General features: G+C 31.2%; 1 protein-coding gene across 11 annotated transcripts in view; it reads left to right on the plus strand.

The window, feature by feature from the left end:
* Positions 1-23971, plus strand: part of LOC130451829 (nuclear receptor coactivator 3) — a 366138-nt gene that overhangs the window by 302785 nt on the left and 39382 nt on the right. For 10 of the 11 annotated variants that reach the window (XM_056791123.1, XM_056791119.1, XM_056791122.1 and 7 more), the window contains exons 3-4: positions 9603-9918; positions 10001-10716. In XM_056791123.1, coding sequence (XP_056647101.1) covers positions 9603-9918; positions 10001-10716 — 1032 coding nt within the window. Of the gene's footprint in view, positions 1-4800; positions 5064-9602; positions 9919-10000; positions 10717-23971 lie in introns of those variants that run through there. The other variant, XM_056791128.1, reaches the window with a different exon arrangement.

The raw sequence follows: 23971 nt of genomic DNA on the forward strand, positions 1-23971 counted from the left end.
TTGTTGCTACCTTCAACTTACAGAAATTATATTTTACAATCAGACCATAAATGATTACAAAACCATCTGTTTGTTTAATGGTATAATAAAGTAGGCAAAAGGTTTTTGGTTAAAAAAGTTCTTTTTTATATCGAAAACACCAGGTAATGTTTAAAGTAAAGCTCTCAACAATAACACAACGAACACAATACAATAATGAAATCAAATTGCAACTTTGCTATAGGCACCCAAAATAAGAAACTTTACAACACAGCTTAAGGGTTGAATATAATATTTTTAACAATTTTGGCGCCACCTGTTACGCTACGACGTACAGTAAGAAAAGTGCTGTGGACGCCAACTCTCCATTGCCATCTATTGGTGGCGTCCACCTCGTCAAATGATATCCTCATAAGGTTAACCTACTATCCTATTCTTTATACAATGGTATCATGTTTTAATTTTTTGAAAAAAGCCATAATATAATGCCGCATTTCACGTCTACCGATTAGTATTAAAACTATACAGTGTAATTGTTTAGTGTGATAAAGTTCAGTGCCTCCTTCGTCCTTTGAGATATCAATTTGAAAATTTGAGAGATTATAGCCATTATGAGTTTTCACATATTAAAATGATTTACAATCTTATAGGGCGCTTCAGAATGCTGTGCCATATCAAATCTACATTTTATATTTTATTGCATATTTGGAATCAGCTTGACTTCCTCATTACAATAATTTAGGTTGTGATGTGTTCTTCGTGGTATTTAAAAAGTTATAACAATTTTCCTTAGAAATCGTACATAATCATTGTTTTTCACAACAAAATAAAGAACTAATAATTTAGGTACCTATAGGGAATGCTTGATAAAACAAACTATGTTGGTTTTACTTTTCGATACTTAAAATTTTCATAAACAGTATTTTACTCACCCTGTATCAGAAGCAATGAATATTAAAGGAATAAATAATTTTCCAGAATTTTTACTTCTATTCGATTGCTTTGGATGCAACAGATCTTCATTCTTGGATTTCTTTTACATTCTACAGGATATTGAATTTGTTACGATTTTTATTGAAAATTGTTATAACTTTTTAAATACCCCGTACAACACAGCGTTGAGTAGAACGTTAATTCATGTTAATTCTGATTTTTGCTAAAAATAAAGACATAAATATAACTTCCAAAAAATGAATTGTGTGGCTTAAATTGAAATCTTAATCAACTAAATATTATGTTTCTGAAAATATACCTGAATCAAAATTATTATACTTGGTGGACGGTCCTGCTGTACAAGTACTGACTGAATCTAACTCTTGGTGTTTATTCGTTCTAATAGTACAACATTTTCCTGAAATTCATGAAGCATAGAATTGCTTTCAAATTCTAATATTCTGCTCCACAACCATTCAAATAAATTATCAGAAAATTTTAAAGTTTGTAGTAAAGAACAGGACAAAACTACCTATGGAAGATCGATATTATCGACAAATAGATATCAACACTATGGAAGCGCGGCAACATTTCTAAAATCCATCCTAGAATTCAAATAAAAAAAAATGTTTTACATATAAAAATTAACCAAGTAGGTACAGTTGAAAAATTGAGGGAAGAAAATGTTTGTTGGTCTGGGTTGTAAGTTGCAGATTAACCACTCTCGCGCATTTCGTTTTGACAAGTGTTGCAAGAAATTTTTTCTGTATTATCTTCCAAATATTTTAAAATAGGTGTAGTCTTCGGTATAAGATAAAATTTCGTGAATTTTCATTTGTAGCCATAATTAAACGTAACATTTTCAACCAGTACATCCTAACTAGTATTCCCCACGTTATAATAACTTAGGTGACTGATAAAATAGACAACGTTGCATATTTCGAAATATAAAGACTTGTATTCATCCAAGCATACTTGGAAGAGGGAGAACAGCGGAAAGAGATCTTAACTTTTCTCGGAAACTATTGACATTGTTACATCTTTGTGTTAAACGTCTGCGTCAGCCATAAAAAGAATAGAGATACGGAAGAAGCATTTGTTACAGAAAATCTCTTCTTTGAATATGGTTAGTTTGTATGTGCTTAAGTTGCAATATGAGAGTTCTTTTTGAGGGATTATGTTACCTAAATATGGCGAGTAGGCCTCAACATGTTAATGAAATTTAAAACGGTACAGGATAGAAATATAAGTATAATTCTTTTTTTTTCGAGTAACTTTATCAACAAAATTTTATTTATGTTCCAAATCGTTACATAAGTTGGAATGATAAGGTCCAAACCAGTAACATATGAAAGGCAGATAAAAACATAATTAAACAAATAGTTTCTAGTGAAGACTGTGTCAGGAGTTTGAAGAAAGACTACTCCAAAAAGCATATATCTTGTTGGATTAATATTTTTTATAATAGCTTGAACGCCTTAATCAATATATCTTAAATTGAATCCCTGAATGTACTTTTATTGTCTAGATTGTTAAAATACTAAATATCATGTATTCCTTTATGTTGGCCTCTGAGATGCCATCTAAATTAGATGAATAAATAATATTATCGATTTATTGATACCATCCAGAAATCTTTTCTCATGCTGTCTGAAATTGTATCATTGAAAACACATTTTACATGGTTTGACTTGCGCAAACTGTTTTTCCCCTCTGTTTCTCCTTACTCCATACAAGTGTGCTGAAAAATACATGAATCAGACTATAAAAGCAAAGTGTAAAAAACATATAAGTGATCTAAGTGGTTATCAGTTATCGTCATAGGTGAATACAGATCTTTCGTAAGCACTGTAAGCACTGTGGTATACAGATCGTTCGAAACTAGCGCAAGAAGCTAGATTGGATCTTTAAGGATTAAAATGCAAGCTTTCCATACCACTTTCCACTCACAACTTTTCAGGCAGAGTTACTAGTAATAAACATATGTGCACATATATAAACGCCTATTGGCTTATACTAGACTTCATCTGATTTGAATTATCCAATGAGAAACGTCAGTTGTGCTATCGAAACAATACCGCGGAACAGTAGGAGACCTAAGCTGGCAGCAAGTTTTTTCTTCCTCCTGTAAAATCATTAAAAAGCAAATACGCGGTCTTTACAAATTGCTCTTACGCGGATCCGCACACGCAGCGACGATATGTGAATTGTAAAGAAGTCTTTGCCAGCTATATTATGAGCGGTTTCTTATTGAGAACGTGACAAGGAAACACCAAAGTGGACTAACTTTAATATATTTTCCAAGCATTCGAATACTTATGTATTCATCGTCTGGGAAATAATTAATTAAGATTTCCGGTGATTTTTGATGCTTGTATAAATTTTCAAACTCATAGAATTCAATATTCAAATTATATATATATATATATATATATATATATATATATATATATATATATATATATAAATTTGCAATTTTATTTTTTTATCGTATTGATGACCTTTTAATCATCACAAGGTAATTGATCCATATACAACGTTCTTCGACATCTCCCGACTTCTACCATCTCTCCGGCTGGTTTTTTATCCTGTCCCTCCTGTATTTGCCCGCTGTCTATTTCGGTGGTCATTTGCATTTTTTCATTAAACATTGCTGCCAAATGTTACAATGCTTTTAGAATCTATTATGTTCTGTTCTATATTCGTTGGTCCCATAATATTCCATTCATTATTGATATAGTTTTTCTGCTTTGTATATTTCAAACTTCGATCGCTGTGTCGAGTGTTGCGTTTTGTGTTATTTTCATTCTTAAGCACTTGTATTCCTCTCAGTATTTTATTTGTGTCCTGTCCTCCAGATCAATATCTTCTGCTGTTTTTTACGTTTAATTCGATATTCTATTTCTTGTACTCTTCTATGAGTTTTCGAGTCATCTAGCTTGTATCGTCATGATCCTGTGCTATTAGTATTTGATCATCTGCGAAGCAAAACGTGCATAGCGTTTTGTTTTCACTGAGAGGAATTCCCATCCCACTGCATTTCCCTTTCCACATCCTAAATGCCTGCTCCAAGTGAATCTTAAATAGCGTCGGAGAGAGGCAAAATCCTTGTTTAAACTTTTCGTGGTAAACCCATACTTCCCAAGATCTAATGAACGTGAAGATAATGTCCTGGTAAAATAGATGTGGCAACATTCTTCTGGGTTTTCTATAAAGCACACCAAAATCAGTGATTCTCTCATAATTTAGATAAATTTCACTCCATAAACACAGTTTTGATTAGTTTCTACATGTGGCCCTAATTTAGTTGAATGGAATAAGTTAACCTCCGAACCAGTGTTTGCCTATTTGCTTATGACACATTAACCAATGAATTGTGAAGTACCAACAATCATTTTTTCTTGTGATACATTTTTTGTAAATATTGCTCTCCCTGATAATATTGCCGAAAATAATATAAACTTTTCATACTACCACTCTTTCAACATGGCGGAGCGCAAACGCCTATCATCAATAAGAACAATATTAAGGATACATTTATACCTAATCTAATGGCAATTGCAATATATCGGACTCCTCATAATATTGACATTTGACTAGAATCAACTTACACATTTGTTTCAGTATAATTTATGTACATGTTTAAAACTAGACTTACATATTTTTTCAAGCTAACGGATATACTATCTAGTCCGGTCCTGTATTAGTACCTACCAGAATATTAAAATTATTATTACATGAAAAATCGCTATCGTCAGCGTTTCCAAAACAATTATTTACTTCTGCCACATTGATATTTATGTACTAACAGCACGTTGTTTTTGTGAAATGATATCAACCAAGTATTGCGACACCACGTGGGCCCTGCTAACACAATAGTTTACATTTACCATAATAACTAGAATAAATATACCGACGGAAACGTGCCTATTTTGCATTTTTATCATTCTAACTACAACCAACTGTCATGATTGTGATATAAAAAACTCCAGTTTAGTTTTCACTATCTGCCTGAAAGAAACCGCGACACAACGAACGTGACGTTACTCTAGTTTTCAACATTTTCTATGTTTTTGGAATTCTTCATCGAACTACCAACCAAGTGTGTTAGTGCTTCAACAAAATTGGATCATGACTTTAGACCAAAACAGGTCGGTATTTCTGTATAATTTCGTTTTGACTGAAAAATATTTATATCTACACTGTGGTGTCAAGGAGGTAAGACATTTTTATTTAAGAAAAATATCGTTATTCGTAGAGAGTTAGATTTGTTCCCCAAATCTTATCAAAGGAAATACTATCTGAACTTTTCCACCTGCTGTAATTTGTTGTCATATAGTCAATGGTAAAATATGAATGAATTTTGAATGAAAACATAGTTTTAATCCATCTTTTGGATACTTGTCACATTCGAGGTGGACCACTAGAAGTCCGCGGGAGACTCGATGGGGTCTACGCTGGGCGTGACAAAAAATGGGGGTCCACAAAATGTAAGCGGAGGTCCATGAAAATTTATTTGGTTTCGATAGTGAAAAACTAGAATGTTGACTTGACTTCTCCTATCAATATAGGCAGATAATACTGTAAGAAGCTGAGCGAGTGTTACTCGTAAAAACTTGCATATTCCATATGTTCAACGCGTCGATACTTGAAGTTACCGCGACGGCCGCGGCCGTCGTCCTGTCCGCAACGCTTGTCAGACGTGCAAATTAATACGACTTGTGGTGTATGTGCTTGAAATCTCACATGAAATTGTTTGATTCTTCACCAATATTAATACGAATGTCAAAGATAAACTTTATTCATTTGTTTCCGGAATTTCATAAAGAATCGATTTTAGTGTTGGCCAGTGACGGAAATTGTTTCCAGATTTTCGAAAATAAAAGTAAAGTGAACCGATATTAGTGATTGCTAGAGTAGAAAAAGTAAGTACCTACCTGTCTATTTGTTATATGCATATAGTTTTATTTTATATATTATTTATTTTATATTGTATTTTGAACAAAAAATGGAAAGAAACCTAATCAACCTACTATAGGTTTAGGTATATTTATAAAATATTATTTTAGGGAAGAATATAAGCTTAGTATTTAATTTTTACTACGTACCTACTACACTTATCTAATTTATTTATTTATTCCGTAGTTTTCATATTTAAAGATTATCTAAAAGTTTCTATAGAATTTACAGAAATATATTAAAATATAATGAATGGAATAATAATTTTTTATCACATTTAATACGTTCAGCCGCTTGCACCCAACTATATTATGGATCTTCGCGATTTATTGCTTTTGATAATTAGAAACAGTTTGACGCCGAAACTTTGTTTGTTTCATAATATTCAATAATTGATAATTATTCAATTCCTGATGATGACAACATCTTTGTCTAAAGCGGTCGAATTATAAAGGTTCTATATATATTCAGTGTGAAACTATTTAATCTTGGCTTTCATAATCATATTCTGTTAAAATAGCCATATCCTGTTGAGTTAGATCGCCTCAAGATTAATAAAACAAAGTTTTTTTTTATTTACAGGTATATAATTGATACGAAACAGGACCGAATTTAGAAGTGGCGTCAGTACAGTGTTTAATATTTGAAATTAGGTTTTCTTCCATCAAAGGCTGATAAAACGATAGCAAACATGCCTTTTATGCAAAAGTTTTGAGCAATGACTATGAAACCGTCAAAACTGGAAGATCATAAAAGAAGGTGTCACCTGATAAAATAGATAAAGATTTGAAAAATTCCAAACATTGGAGAAGAAATATGAGAAGTGACCCAACGTGCCCAGAATGTCGCTTCAACGTCTGAAAGCAACGATTATAGCTTGCGGGCATCTTTTAATATCCCATTACTAATAGCAAAATCTGGAAAATGGCACATCATTGGAGACCAGTTAATTTTACCTGCTGATGAAGAGGTTTCAAAAATTTTTCCGCATAAATCTTCTTTTATATCTTTTTATATCTAATCTTTTACATACTCAAAAGAATTCCTGTGATTAACAACACTATAAAGATGTCTTGATGAAATTAGCTCTGATTTTCAAAGTTTCTTGTGTGATTATCTGCAAACATCTCAATTTTCTATTCAACTGGACGAGTCAACTACCTGGCAATAAAGCATTATTATTGGTATATATTTGATTTGTTATGGGCGAATAAATTCATGAAGACCCACTTTGAGAACGAACACTAAAGATGAATCAATATTTAATGTCCCGAGTGATTTTTTTAAGGAAAAATCGATTCCATTCACAAACTTTATTTCGGTGGCAATGGATGGAGCTCCTGATATGGTCGGGTGATATCGTGGGTCTATAATCTTTATACCATAATTAACTGCAATTTACTTCTAACAATTACTGTGAAGTGAAGTACGCTGGTTGTCGAAAAGTGCATGTTTATCAAGATTTTATTCACTTTTTGACTCAAGTTTACTGGTAGGTAAATATCCTGATTTAAAATAAAACCTGATCAGTTTTAAAGCAGACATCGCGTATTTGACTGATTTGTTAAAACATGGCCTCAACTTACAAGGGGACAGCCTCAATTTAATAAAAACAAACAGTGTAATTTCAGCTTTTCTTGGTGTCTTGATGAACATATTCAGGCATACGTTCAACATACGTTACAAACTTAAAAAAAAAGAAGCAGATTAAATATCACAGAACGGGGAGATTTGCGGTTATTCCTCACAGAACTCAAGACAAATATTGATAATTTGATGTCAATCCATCTAGTACATCCCTTCCATTCAAATAATATTTTTTGTGATTACAATTGTAGAAGTTAGATTAAGTTATAAGTGTTCAATTTTGATTATATTACGACTTGTATAACAATAATAATAGTGTAAAACTTTATATATTTGAATAAATACCTACAACATAAGAAAATATACTATATCTCTTTTTACCATTCCTAATGGGAAGTTTTCTAAATAAAATTTGTGAGAATTGATTGGTTCTTGTATCACTGTAGATTTCAAAAAAGTTGGATGGAGTCACTTTTTCTATTGGCTAACTTTGCTATAAATCAATCAATTCTAACTTTTTTTTTGAAAACTGTTAATTCGTCATTAAAACTCAGCCACAACGCAAGTTGTTCAATAGTTCAAAGTTCAATTCAAAGTTCAATAGTGAGCTCGATAAAGGCCTATGCACATAGGCCGACGATGTGCAGATGACAGTAAACCTTACTACTTACACATGGGTACTGGTCTGGCAAACTAGATCGATAAAATGAGCTGATCCCCCTAAAACACCCTTTCGCCGATAATTTATGAACAAACTCACAATTGCTACGCTTTTTTGCTAGCGCACGAAAAGAGACAAATGCGACAATCAGCTTTTGGTTACCCACAGCGCCGGAAGGACACGCTCGTGAACCGTGCGTCGTCGGCGCGTTAAAAATACGCCGTGTACATAGACCCTAATACTCCTTTATCTTTTTGTGGATTCAAGTTAATATGATGTTAGTCATTAAACACTTAATTTCAATATGTAAATAATATAAATACATATGTACAAAGATAGGTATAAAGGTCGTTTCGAAATCACTGTTTGTCTGGTGATAGGTTTATTAATTATTCTTAGAAACTACACCCCGACTTAATTTAAATAGAAAATCTCAACCAAGTAATTCGTTCATATCTGACACTATCAGTGGAACAAAAAAAATAATTACGATTCGCATCACTTAAGCTTTTTGATCGTTTGACTCTTCTTATTGACTCATGAAACAAAACAGACAAAAACCGAAGAGAGAGGTGAAATCTATTCAAACAATCTGTGTATCTATTACGAAGAATTATGTAAAGTAGAACTAAACCGAGTGACAAAAATTAGCGAAAATAAAGATGCGCTGTGATCACTTCCTTCGTTGCCTGTTGATGACCCATCGTCAGCACTAGAAATCGGACAACTTGATCTTGAGAACGGCAACAATTCAAGATAATCAATCTCTATTCCAGCCAGTTGAAAGTTTGGATAAATTGTTGGATTTATATTCTATTTAAAACATGGGGGCAACAGTAAAAGATTGGGTAGTGCTATAAATACTGTACTTGAACCGGCTGGCATATTTGAAATAATGAAATTGGAGAAAATATTTGCATAATGTTTAAATGGATCATTTATTATTTACAATTAACACTGCTCAAGCGAAATATCTTATTAGCAATGGATATAACACCTTTATCAAGAACAAGTTAATTGAATCATTTATTTATATATAGTAGGTGACATCGGTATATTCACATTTCAAAAGTATTCTACTTTTCTTTATGCGGTCTCTTTCCAGTTCAATTCTTCAATCAAGTTTCATCAAGTATCTGAGGATATTATGGCAAATTGTTTACTTTTTCTCCACATATTGAATAGTTTCTCTCACTTTGGCATATTAGTCGTAAATTATATGCTTATGTTCATTTACAATTCTTCATGTAACCCTTCCATCATCTTAATTTTCGTTCATCTTTCTGGAACCGACCTCTCAATATTGACTTTTCTATTTTAAAAACGAAGAAAATTATTTTTTTTTTTTTTGATTTTACAGAAATATTCTATTTGAAAAAATATATATTTGTTGAAACCGGGTATATAGAAGGATAGACTAGGATTTTGGAAGGTTTTTAATGCTTTGTCAGACACTAATAAATAGAATATTTTTTTGTTTCAGAAATAAGTGCAACAATGAGAAACGTCGCCGAGAACAAGAAAACATCTATATAGAGGAATTGGCCGAGCTGATTTCCGCAAATTTCGCGGACATGAGCTCGTTGTCGGTGAAGCCGGATAAGTGCGCCATTCTTCAAGAAGCTGTTAACCAGATTCGAAGTATAAAGCAGCAAGAAAACGCCACCCAATCGTCGGACCCCGTCCAACAAGGAGAGGTCTCGTCTTCCAGACCGACGATACTTTCCAACGATTTTTACGGGCCGTTGTTGCTCGAAGCGTTGGAGGGGTTCCTTTTCGTTGTCAACAGTGAAGGGAAGGTTAGTAATGATCAGAACAAGTTTTATGATGTTTGAAATCTCTTTATAGGAAAATAATGATTATCTATTTTGTTACTTCTAGGTTGAACACGTGACAGAAAACATTTCCAACTACATTAAATTTACTAGAGATGACGTTTTGGGTAAAAGCATTTATAATTTCATTCATCATGGGGATCACACAAAATTCCATTCGAGCCTACTCCCCGTGACAATAGAGTGGGGAAACGAACAACAAGTAAACAACAAATCCAAATCGATAGACATAAGGCTCTTAGTCAAGCCTCCGGATGACTTAAACCAAACCATAGAAGAAAAGCAACAAAGAGTGAGCAGTTACGAGTTAATGCATATTTCCAGTACCCAGTTAAGGGATCATTTATCTGTTTCTGAGGAGGACGGGAGTGACAGTGGGCCTTGTTTATTGTGTGTCGCGTCTCGGATATCGCATAGAGACAAAACTACTTGTAACATTGAACAATTTACGACGAAACTAGACACTACAGGAAAGGTCATTTGTGTAGATACTTCGGGAGTGACGGATACCTTAGCACAGTACATAAAAAAGGAACTGAGAAATAGACCTTTAAGAGAATTGGTACCGCAACAAGAAGTCAACAAAGTTACTGCACATCTTAGAGAAACTATTAGTTTGGGACAATCTTCGAGTTCGATTTATAGGTTACAATTCGGGCCGGATAAAGTGATACAAGTTCAAACCAAATCAAAATTGTTCAAAACTAATCCGCATGCGAATACCGATTCCGATTTTATAATGGCAACGCACTCTGTGATTGGGTAAGTACACTAATATATCTTAATATTGACTTTGAATATTTGTACAAAATTTTACAAAAAAAGTGATAGTGGCCATAAAATAACTAGTTTTTTGAATACGTGGAATATCTATATATATTTAGAATTGGTTCTACGTATACACTATTTTTCTGTTAGTACTTCAAATATAAAACTAGAAACCGTGAAAATGTGAAACTGCTTCTTGATCACTTCAGCCAAATTCAGATTTAGAGAAAGGGAATTTTTACCTCGGGATATATTCTATCGACTTGGAGTGCGAACCCGAAACGTTACTGCTTAGGGTACTTCATTGTTACTATCATTCAAAATAGTTCAACTAAACGTTGTGTAATATTAATACTTCTAAAGAACATAGTTAAATGCAAATATTTAATTGGTTGAGTGTGAATAAAGCTTTTCAATTAATTTCTTCAAAATAATTGATTTCCTTTTTGCTCATTTAAAGTACGCTGCAGCGTTTATGAATCACCTTGTAAAAATGCGAGGATTTTAAAGTTTCCATGGCAACAAAAACAATACCAGTCACGTGAAATGTATTCTAAATATTTTTTTATATAATAATTAATAACTGCAAATATTCATCAATTTTAACTTTTTTGATGACCGTGATAGGTTGCCGATATTCTGGCGAATCCATAGATATCATGTGTATGTCTGGATACAATGTTGTGGTTCCTTGCAACGGGGTATTATTCACAAGTTTGATGTAGCTACAATAACTCTGTCCCTGGTATATAGTTGTGACTCACAGAATCTTTCGGCTGAAATATCCCTGAGAAAAAGGGTTTCAAATATCGATCGGGGTTTTAGTTTTCGAGAAGGTAATATGGCTGACGTAGATTATAATTCGTGTTGATATGTGGAAGTTTCGAGTTTTACAACTAAACTATGTAATTAATGAACCATGCAGAAACCTACACCCACTGTTGTGGTTATCTCCTGCGCGATTTACGGCTTTGAGTTTTTCTCGAAGATCTTTTGGCACACAATAATTGTAAAAATTTCAAAAAAATTTTACAATACGAATTCTTTTATGTCAGTTCTAGGAAGTTTTCGTTACTATTTTCAATAGCCATACGGAGGCACTTTTGGCACGTTTTGTATCATGTGCAGGGTGCGGAAATTTTAATTGGTACCTGTGCAGTAGACTAGGGCTGCGTATGTTAAAATGGGTCCATTGATTTGTTTGTAGAAGAAAAGTTTTTTTTGTGTGGTGAGTTTACTGTGTTTATAAATGAGAGGGTAAAGTCTGCCCATTGCAATATTAGCTTTTCCTAGCTATACGTCTGAGTAACAAGTACTCTGTTTTTGAGGCATTTATAGCTATTTCATTGTTTTGAAAATATGGTAAAATTTTATTGTTTAAATGTGTTTTGCCGATGCTACAAAACAAGTGTCGTCAGGGTATATGGCTGTTAGGATTTGTTGAGAAGTGGGTAGATCATATTTAAAAAGGTGATGAAACTGATCCTTGCGGAACTCCAAGTGAATACTGCTCCACCATAACTGATTATATCACTGTCTGCGAAAGTAACATGCCGACCCTTTACTGTCTTGGTACGTTGAATGTCCAGTACATCGATGGAATCCGTCTTGAATACATATGTTATGTTGATACGTCATTATTGGTATTTTTCTTTATAAATCTACGCACTTTCTCAATAATTAGTTTACCCCAAACATCTCTTTCAATTTTCAGTAGTCGCCGCCGTGTACTGCTGGTTTTCTGAAAGTGGCCAACTAAAACTTATTTATCTGTACATGTTATCTTTTGCTCTTCCATCCATTCATAAACTTATTGTATTTGAAATTTTACGGTATTATACGCTTCACTAAATAAGTAATCTATGTCAATATTCAGCTTAAGCGAAATATAACCTGTAACAACTGTGATAACAAAAATTGATATACCTACTTTGCGTGACAACGAAAAGTATACTGATCACATCACTAATGTAACCGTTAGTTCTTATTTCTTATATAATATTATCAGTATTTATTTATGATTAAAAAAGGGCTTTTGGGAAACTACAACCTGGTTTCAGGTAGATCACTTATCAATAACGCTGCTCATGAGATTTAATATTAGACATGATCATGATCGGGTTAACCCTCTCATAGCTTCCGAAAAATCCTAAAGTACCGGTATAGAGCGTGATTTAAATACTTATATCCACTTATACTTTAATATATTTCAAACCTCTTCTTTTTTCGAATAATGTTAATTTGAAAAATTTGCAAGCATTCAAAATCCAATTAATAGTTTATAATACTTCTTAAAATGCATCAATACATGTTTACTATTCGTTTTTCGAATCCAACAATATATGGAGTTGGTTGATATTTTTTTAGTTTGGTGTACATAATTAGCTAACGTATGATTTGAAAAGCCTTTTTAATTACATTAAATCACCTTCATGATGTAATGGCTAAAAACTTATATTGCATTATATTTTTTTATTCATAAAGAATTATTTAATTGGTATTTTTATCGCCGTTTCAATCTCTAAATTTAATTCAAAATTGCAATTGTGTAAAAGATTATTCAACATAGATTTATGGTTCAGCTAAATTTGAATAATTTAAATTGTCTGAATAATTAAGCATTTAATGAATGCTCATTATACTCTATTCGTACGCTTATTTACATATATTTCACTTTTATTGATAATTTAGTTGAACGTTTAACACTAGGAGAAAAATTTCGCTCAAATTTCTCCTTTGGAAATCATTAACAAATGTTATTAACACCAGTTTTATTAATAAAGATAATTTGACCCCAAATTTATCTTTTTTGGAGAAGTGCGAACAGCATGTTGTTTAAGAAGAGTGGTCGTGGAGTGCTCTATACTACGGTGAATTAAATTGATCAAAAGAAATAGTTTTGAATGGTGCAGAATATTTAGAGACGGTCATGGCTCAATATTAGCGTTATTTGGTTGACCATCAACGCTTTCAAATTAATATACATATCAGAGAACTTATTGTAGCATCTCCTAATACTTAACTATTAATTATTAATTGATTACTGCTATACAATTGAGATGTGAGGACTAAGGAAAAATTAATTTTGATATTCATGATGAAGGTGGTCTATAGATCAAAATAAATAAGCAAATTGTCAGTGTCAATATCACATTTTGATAAAGACTTAAAGAAAAGGCGAGACGTCAATTATTATCCATCTTCCAAAAATTATTAATAAAAAAAACTAATTTTGGAACAGAAGAGACCTAAAATCAAGAACTATTACTAACTATACTTGAATATTATCTTGAATGTTAAATGTTTTGTGGTAAAAGATATTTCTTTTGTTTGTGTAAGAACGTTAAAGTACATTTAAATAAATAATATTTTTTACTGATTTTTAAAAAATTTTTCTACCGTTTCCATTTAATTATTAAACATAAATATACATATACATCAGCTGTAAATTGTAATTATATCTTCCTCTTTTTCTTTAGAGATCATACATATGATTTATTGACGGCTGCTGTGGAAGTGTCATTTACATGTAAGGTCTCCATAAGTTAAACAGATGGTTTGTAGTTAGCCAGATGTTCCAAGTCAACAAATCTTCAAATCAGTAAATCACCGTTCTAAATTATGGGATTATGTTTACCAAATGGTTGTACCTAATTCGTGTATTTTACCTTTATAGGTTAACATATCCTTCTGAAAGAATCTGACATCAAATTTATTAATATTCATGTAGCTTTTGATTTTATTGTCATCAAATCAGAATACTTAGTTATTGGCATTTCTCTCAACAAAATCAACGTTCACGTTTCTTCTGTTTATCTTCTGTTTAATTTGGCATATTATTAAACGGCGATTTGATCTCACGTTCAACACTTTCGTTAATTTCTTTGAAATGAGGGTCTCTCTAAGGGAAGTTGATCTTTAACACATTCTCAACTTCTGATGAGCAGTTTTTTCCCATAAACCTGTTCCATCCTTTCAAAAGTCATACTCGGGGATTCACCAAGTTTAACAAGAATAATTATTGCACAATTGTCTATTTTTGAAATATACAACAAATCATGTCATTGTCGAAAATTTGTTATCTATAAAAGTTGAAATTATTTTTTCTGTATCTGTACACGTTTTTATTATATAACCAAAAGGCACTTACTTGTGGGTATACCTAGTAGATACGCGAACAGGGTGAATACTTCAAATATACCGACAGTGACGGCTAAGTAAAGATAAAACGAAATGTATCTTATACACCCTGAAACTATTGGTTCAACACAGAAACACCATTAGTCCGTGACTAATTAGTTTCATTAAATTATCTCAGAATACATCATTTGCTACTTAACATTGATTCTAAATAGTGTTTCTATAGTTCCAATTCATTGGATCAAAACATTAGTCAAATCTACTCAGAGTATTGGTAGGAGAATAATTTCGACTACTTTATTTATACTACACTAAATCTGTCAAACATATACATCAAGTTTCTAAAATTGAATCAGAAAGGCTTGATAGATGAAATGAATAATAAAACACATTAGGAACAATCGAAGTTCAATCAGATTAACACAAATAATAATTTTGGATCAACATCGAATTGAAAATTCAGATTTGGGATAACGGTCAAATGTACCATTTTTACAAAAAATCCATGTTTCGATTATATTAATAGCATCATTTAATGTTTTTTCATATTTTTCTATACCCATGTACTTTATTTTCATTTCGTTATTTTTCTCTAATCGTATTACTACATTTAACAATGTAGATAGTAACTGAAGTCAATTGGTTAATTTGAATTCTGCCACGTGTTAATGTAACTCTCTTAATATAAATCTGTAATCGAATGCCAATAATGCATTTTGCTTTTTCCACTATTCTTATATATTATTTCTCGAGAAAATGATATTTTATTCATTTTATTACGATTATTTGAAATAGATTAATTAGCTCTTCAGTACCTCATTACTAAAATTTCAAATTATCAATATTTAAATATTGATTCTGTGTTGTTTATCTATGCAGAATTAAAGTTTTCACAATAATAATCAACAATATTTTAATCTTTTATTTTTGATCATAAAGTTTGCAATAAAATCACATCAGATATAAACTGAAACATTAATTGTGTCATTTATGAAATTTTATCGTTAAAAAATTATAAGGTGTACCGGTTTTTTCATATAATTTGTCTCCACGTAAACTTAGTAACAGAGATTTTTTCTCTTTATATAAAACACTCTGTTTTTACCGCACTTTATTTAACTTACTGGGAGTTTGTCTACCACTTGTATGTTTTCATAGAATTATCTAATAAAGTTTTTACTAATTATTATTAATCAACCAATTGACTTGGAATTTTGCATACTTTCTTGCTTCTTGATGACAATACAAGCACCAATGAAAATGGTGAACTATTTAATATCGCGTGAATTAATAGTTTTCATAGAAAACCGAATATTATATAATGTAATAATATTTTTCTAATTTTAGAAGGCCATACAAGATTCAAAAAACATAATTTCGCCAAAAGATAGCGTTATAAAATGAAAACGATGAAAAAAAAAATAATTTTATTTATATCTTTGGCTTCATTACAATTTTTATCGACTTTTAAATACTAGTAATTAAAGTAACTATAATTTCATATGTGAAAATGTGTTAGCGGTTGCGTGGTTAGGTTATGGTGCTGCAAATGAATGAACACGGCTCTTATTTTTATAACTACAGAGTTCCAAATTTTAGAACCACCTGGCAAACTCACTGTCAAGTGGTAGACTGTTGAATAACACCAGCAAACTGCATAGGTATAGCATTCAATAAAATTTTTTATCGAATATGTAAAACATATCAAATTATATGAAAAAATAATAAAAAAAAAATTCTGCGGTATCAATTTCCAAGTGAATAAAAACAGGTGAAATTCTCAAATGTCATGAAGACTCGTAGTGTTTTGGAAATTAAAATCAAGAATATATTGCGTTATTCGAAAAAAAACGCACAACTTGTTTTAGGAAGTGGATTTAAAGTAATTTTTCAAGGATTCATAGAATGTTGACAAAGAACCAGTATAGGCAAATTAGTACCAGCACATCCTATCATTAAACACCAAAAGCGGAAATACTTATAATTCTGTCTACATATGCTGCAAAACTGAAGGATGGCCATGATTAATTGAATTGTACAATATATACGAACCTACAATTGTTCACCTGCGGGATTCTTCCACAAAAGAAATAGACGTTTTTGGTGTGGCAGTGTTTATAATAAAATTGTGGGGTCTATATTTTTATATTACACATTAATACGAGATACATATTTAGAAATGATACCGCTAGTGGCTTTAGGACTGCGGACTGCATTATTACCAAACTAACAAAACCCACAGAAAAATAAGTGTTCGTTTAAAAAATAATTTAATTCTAGGATCATTGAGTTTTGTTTCAAAAGGGGGCTGTAGTGAATGTAATACACTGGAAAAAAATTGCAAATAAAACGGAAAATTGGAGAAAATAATTCTTTTAAAACTCTAAATCAGGTTAGAATAATTAATAAAGTATATAATTCTAATATAAAAATCGTCGAGTGCTTGATGTCTATTGATGTAAATATTTTATGTTGATATATACTGATATAAGTACAGTATTATCTTAGAAAGCACCCCACGCTTTTTTACATTAAAATTATACATAAAGCGGCCCATGCATTCTTCACCTCATACAGTAAATAGAGTGAATTCGCTAAAATCTTTATGCACGTGTCAGTGACAAATCTCAACAAACTTTACACAACTTTCAACTTGATGTTTCGGTCCATTTTATTAGAGTAGAACTGAAACTATTATTGACTAAAGAAGAATTAATACCTACACAAATAAAAAACAAAATGGAGGCTGCTTACGATGACTTGTGTCCATTATATTCAATAATTAAAAATTGGTTCAAGTTGTTTCGCTGGGGACGAGAATCATTAGAAGATGACCCACGTGCGGAAGGTCCTGTAACGGTGACTACTTCAAAAAAGGTCGTGACTTTGATTGAATAGGTGATTAAAAAGTGGGGAAATATCCAATGGGTGTGGGATATAATATTCATGTTCAATTGCTCAAGTATTGATCATTCTATTTGAAATCGTACGTATATATATGCCAATCATGCAATTAAAACAACTCTAACTAATATCATGTATTGGTACCAATCCAATTGCAAACTTTAGTTTCAAGAGAAGTGATTCAGTTAGACATCTACTTTGATAGCTGTCAGTTATCATTGGAATCACAATTCTATTCATCGAACCGGAAGAAATAGCAATAGTTTCATTGTCTTGATTATCCAGAGAATCAAATTATTCAGTGTATTATGTGATATTCCTGGTATACCTAACCTTCCTCAATATAATCTTTTTTATCAAAATAAACATATAAGATTTTTACGAGACAAATAAATATTAAATAATTAAATATATTAGGACTTACGTGTATTAAAAAACTAACAAGTTAAGATAGCGGTTCACACATTCATTATGTGAATTGAATATGTGGTTATAAAGTATTTGTAATAAAGTTTCACAGCCGAAATAACAAGAAATGTCTGATAAAACTGCCCTCTCCGACTCGTTATCATTATTTAGTCACTATTCGCCTTATCTCAGTTTGAACACTATCACATGCATCGACAATTTATTTTTGAATATGTCACAGCAGTGAAAAGGTTTTTCTCAAGGCGTGCGGTTCATTTGATAAACGTTTTAATACCTTTCTCGACGCGTTGTTATTGATTTTAGAATATATTTATGTCTAAATGATTGTTTAGTGTTGAACATTACTCGAGCACTTCAGATAACCGAATTTCTTATGAGATTTTTATTGTGATATAGATTAGTAAGTATTTTGAAATTACACCGAACGGGCAAATAAAAATTAAATATTACCATTATCAAAAATTGTGTCGGACAGCAATAAAAAGATTTTTTTATTATAATTTAATAATTAAAAATCAGTTTAAACTATCACAGTAGATGACAGGGTTGCTGGAGGTCTAGTCATTTTATACTTTAAAGACAATTAAATTAATTAAATCGGGCTGCCAAATAATCTACAGAAAACTTACTCAAATAATTATTATGGGAGGGTTAAATTAAGTGACCATGTTTAAAAAACACTCTATGTGGTCTCTAGACTTTAACAACTATTATAAAAATTGGTTGGTTCATTCAATATACCCTCCATCTAGCCTATGTTATGAATAGACCACATGAATATTTTCAGTACATTCATGTTTATATAATCTAACAAAATATAATCTAATATTTTTCATTGTTTTGAATGTTTTCAAAATGAGCATTGTAATAGTGCAAAATTGTTAAAGATGTTGGGGTTTGTTGATGAATAAATATACTTTTCAAAGGATTTCATTTTAAATTTAGAAGATTATGCGTAAATAATTGTAGGTCTCCATGTAAATCTAGTTGTATGCGTTATTAGAATATGTAACTCAAAACTTCATTTCACTTAATTAATGCCAAAATTTGGAATATTTTCATACAATCTCAATTTTGGACATCAGGCTATTTTTTAATTTTTTTTGTCAACTTTTTCGTTATAAAAACAATGATTTTTCAAAATCGATTTAGATGAAACATAAACAAATATACGCATTTTTTATAAATGTCCTTGCATATTTGTCTACGATCTTATTCTGATATATTGATAGAAAGTTTTATTATATTTTGATTTCTATAGTATTGTTGTGTGTACTAAGCTTACAAGTGTCAAAAGTCACATCAGGATTATTATGCTACCCTTTGTCAAAAATTGCCTCGAAAGAATACTTTCAAAGATTGTATTTAATGTGGAAATTCATTAATTTCATCGTTGATTTTATAGGGATAAACACTATGTAACAATTCACAACTATCAACTCTGATACTTTTATCAAAAGTAATGACAAGATTATTAAGAGCTTCTCAATTCTGTTTCTAGCTTATAACATGTCAAATGCAGAAGCCTACACCAGGTTATACATAATAAACAGTATGTATAACTCTATCCATAATAATCATGTTGATCAAAATCTAGGCTGGTGTGTTCTATCCAGCCATTTTCAAGTTTGTTCTGTTATAGAATATTTTGTATTTAGTTGCACTTTGTTCTATAATTTCTGTAAATAATATTTGGAAAATCAAAGCTGCGTATGAATTGTTTCAATTATCTCCAATCATACAAAATTATGTGCGAATTTTTAAAATGTTCGTAGATAAATTTTGTAATTCCTCTTTGGAAATACGAAACCCTCTTTTTCGTGTTCTGATCTGAATAAAACTATTATGAGGACTTTTCGGAAACTATGATCGGGTTAACCCGATCACGATCTGAATGTTTGGACGCTTTCAATCAACTCTTGTACGCCAGTATTCATCCAGCGCATGTTGCTCGACTCTATACGTTACAATGTGACATGATGATAAATATGTAATTGTTTTGACTCGTAAATGGACCAGGGACGAAGATATCAATCCTCTACACTAAGAACCATTCCTATCGGTCGCCTTCATGAGACTTCTAAAAGGATGATGGACAGCTGTCTTTATTGCCTGCCATTATATTAATACTTAGTAATAATACATTAAAAAATTTACATTAGGCAATTCCGTTTTTATGCGTATACCATGTTAGAGAAATCTTTAAGAGAATTGAATTTGCTGTACGTGTCAAAAATGCTGAGCCTCTTAGGGGCTCAATCCGACGGTTACAGAAAAATACATGGGCGACGTGATCTATAGAGTCTTTACTATACACATTTTTAAATCATACAATTTTCATTCCTCTGTACAGCGTCTATTTGATAAAAAATTATTATTTCATTAATTCATTAAATTGATTTTTTACATAAAACAAACGTTGTAGTATTCAGTACACTTGCAATATATGTGTAATATACATATCAAAAATAAATATTTTCCAGAAAACGCGTATCTAATAATTATTTTTATCAAAAATAAATGTTTTACATTGATAATAAAACTGATAAATAAACTTCAAGTATTGTAAATTTAATATTTACAGTTGCAGTCATAGTAGTCTATGTTATATTTTTACTATAAATTATGCTTTATGGAGCTAAAACTCGATCATTTGTAAGAGCATACATTTCGAAAATTATTTTTCAACTCCCTAAATCCTCATAAATCAAAAAGCATGAAGCACTTTTCTGTCTGGTTGAATTTGGCTTTTTTGAACGCCGCTATTTTTCGCGGGCTTTCGGATGAGTCACTTGCCACGTCCAATATTTGTTTACTTCAAGTGTGACAATTACAATATCAAATTCAATGCATAAGAATAATTACCTTGCAGCTTTTACTCCTTCAATCTCAGCCAATGTAACATCTTGATTAGTTGCAAAATGTGCAGTCATCATAAATGAATGCAATCTATTTTCGGTAGATTGCCTTATTGTGCTTCCACAAAACGACTTTAAGTAATCTTTGTAGATGATTTTAGATTATAAAAACACTTCAGGAACAGAAAAATAAACAGGATATTTCCTCCAAACTCAACCAACACTCTGTTTAGTCCACAGGACGTGGCATTTGACGTCACGACCAATGGTAATGAGTTTTGGTCTTTCTAAAGATCATTTTATATAATGAAGAACAAATTAAATGGTGAAATAAAGATTTCGAGATTATAATCTTTCTGAGAAAAGATAATCGAATTTACACCACATGTAAATTTCCTATTCTGGATGTCATCATGGGATTGTTTAATATATTTTATTCAAGAAATTGTGCCTTGCATAAAAGTGGAAAAGTGTACAAAGTGCACAAAGAGGAAAAATATTGAGAATATAAAAACCCCTTTTATTAGGCAGGAGAACTGTGTTGATGGACTTCTGAACTGTTAGTCCTATACGACATTAATAATATTCTGTTACTGCTAATTGATAATAAATAAAAATTTGCCATTATAACGCAATGTAACAAACTCAAATTATTATCTAGGGATATCGAGCTTTAAATAGTTTTCGACATTGGATCTTTGCTTTCAGAATAAAATCAATCCAAAATTTAGATCTCTTCTGTTTCAAAATTTTTTGATAAAAATTTTGACGTTTCGACTTAGCAGTAATCAATTAAATTGTTTGTTGATTTATTAGAATTTATAAAATAGAACTATAAATTCTACTTAAATTATTTAGATCTTTTTTATCATTTATAGCTTTTTCCTTCTTATGAATGTGAACCATTTCTAAAAATTTCTTTTTTCGTGTATTAGATTCCGTTTAAAGAATTTTTTAATCTTTATAATTGAATTCATATTTTTTTGATAATTCACGGTTTGTTAATGCAGATTCAAAAATTCTTGAAACGGAATCTAATACACGAAAAAAGGAATTTTTAGAAATGGTTCACATTCATAAGAACGAAAAATGATGAAAAAGACCTAAATGTTTTAAGTAAAATTTATAGATCTATTTTGTAAATTCTAATAAAACTACAAATAATTTAATTGATTACTGCTATATATTTGAGATGTAGGGACCAAGGAAAAATTAATTTTTCTTTTAGAACAAAATTCTAAGTTGATTTTAGACCATGAAATGAAACATCTTATGGAAATAGTTTTTTAATATATATTGTTAGCTAGAGCTATAGGCAATCGCAACGCTTTATTGATAGAGTATACGCTTGATGTTGAAATTTTTTTTGTTAATCTTGATGTAATCTCTTACTGTTCTATGTAAGAAATATTAACATGTAATGTTAAGCTATTAAACGCTATTTTATACCGAACATACTTACACTATCACTACATCAACACTTTATCACTATGATATCATCTTCAGAGACTGAAAGTGAACTGGAAATTTTTTTAACCTAGTTTGGTTGAATATAACAAATTTTACGATTACGATATATCAATGAACAATATACACATGGTGTCCCAATTAAAAGTACCCACCCTTTACCATAATACTTATATACGTAATGTTACCTCTCTATCCTATACAGTCACAAACTAAAAAATTAAAATGCAATGGGAGTCGAGTGTTTTAAAAGATCTTCGAATTCTTTTTTTATTAATTTATAATTTTGAAATTTAAAACTAAAGCACAAAGGATAGCAATTATATTAGTAAACACTGCTTTTGTTACACACTTTGTGATGATTTTAATTCATGAAGGTGTACCCTCATTAACAACATATAATAATTTTGTTTCAATCACGTTCAGTTTTTTTGTGACAGATACATATTCATTTCTGACCTCACATATTTATCTATTTTGCATAACTTAATTCCGACGACAGTATTATTATTATCGCATTCAACTAACTTACATTTTATATACGTTCGTTACATCGTAAACATGCCACGAAAGTCTTTTACCAACCCCGACAGTTTTTGTTATGTACTTGGAGAATTAACTTCTACATCTCAGCGTTGAAAATTCACATTGAACACAATTGAACAGTACTCTTTTGGATTTCTTGTGAGGAATCGAGATAAATCCTAGGTTCAACAACAAATAATTTTGTTAAAGGTGTGTGTAACTGTTATTAGGTTGGGCTAAACAAGAACCCATATATATGCCATTTGCTATACCAATGATTTGAACGGAACCAAAGGATCATGTAAGTGATTGTTATTTTTGTTTGACTCGAACAAAAGACATTTTAACCAAGTCCAAACACACTATCCAATAGCCAAACTTGTCTTTGCCAACAAACCTATGCTACTGGCTGTGCCGAAGCCTCCAAATCGATCAAAAAGTCAGAATTCTACTCTATAACTTATTCTAAGTCAGCACAATAAGGTATCTGAAGATAGAAGAATCTGTCTAAAAAACACGCTTAGCTTTTCGGGTCTAGATCAAACGAATGGAATTTACTTCCTCCTGTTACGAAAATTTCTTATTTATGACGGTCAAATAAAACTTTACTTATCTAAAGCCGTCTATCGTAGTAACGTTCCCGTTTTTATGAAATTTTGAATATGATCCAAATCACAGACAATTTTTCATTGACTCGCCGAGCTGAGCAATTCAAAACTAAAAAACCACCCACTCTAGCATTAATAGTTATCTGAAAAAATGCAATTGATCGATTAAAAAATTAAACCTTTATGGAGTGGAAACTTTACAGTTGAAAAGCAAGTGAGAAGAGATGGCGTCCTAGAAATTTATGTACAGCTCTGAAAGAAAAGCCGCGATTTGAGATTCTTATATTTGACGCATGGAATGTCAAACTCCAAATGTCA

Source organism: Diorhabda sublineata, chromosome X, assembly GCF_026230105.1.
Source record: "Diorhabda sublineata isolate icDioSubl1.1 chromosome X, icDioSubl1.1, whole genome shotgun sequence".
Taxonomy (NCBI): Eukaryota; Metazoa; Arthropoda; class Insecta; order Coleoptera; family Chrysomelidae; genus Diorhabda; species Diorhabda sublineata.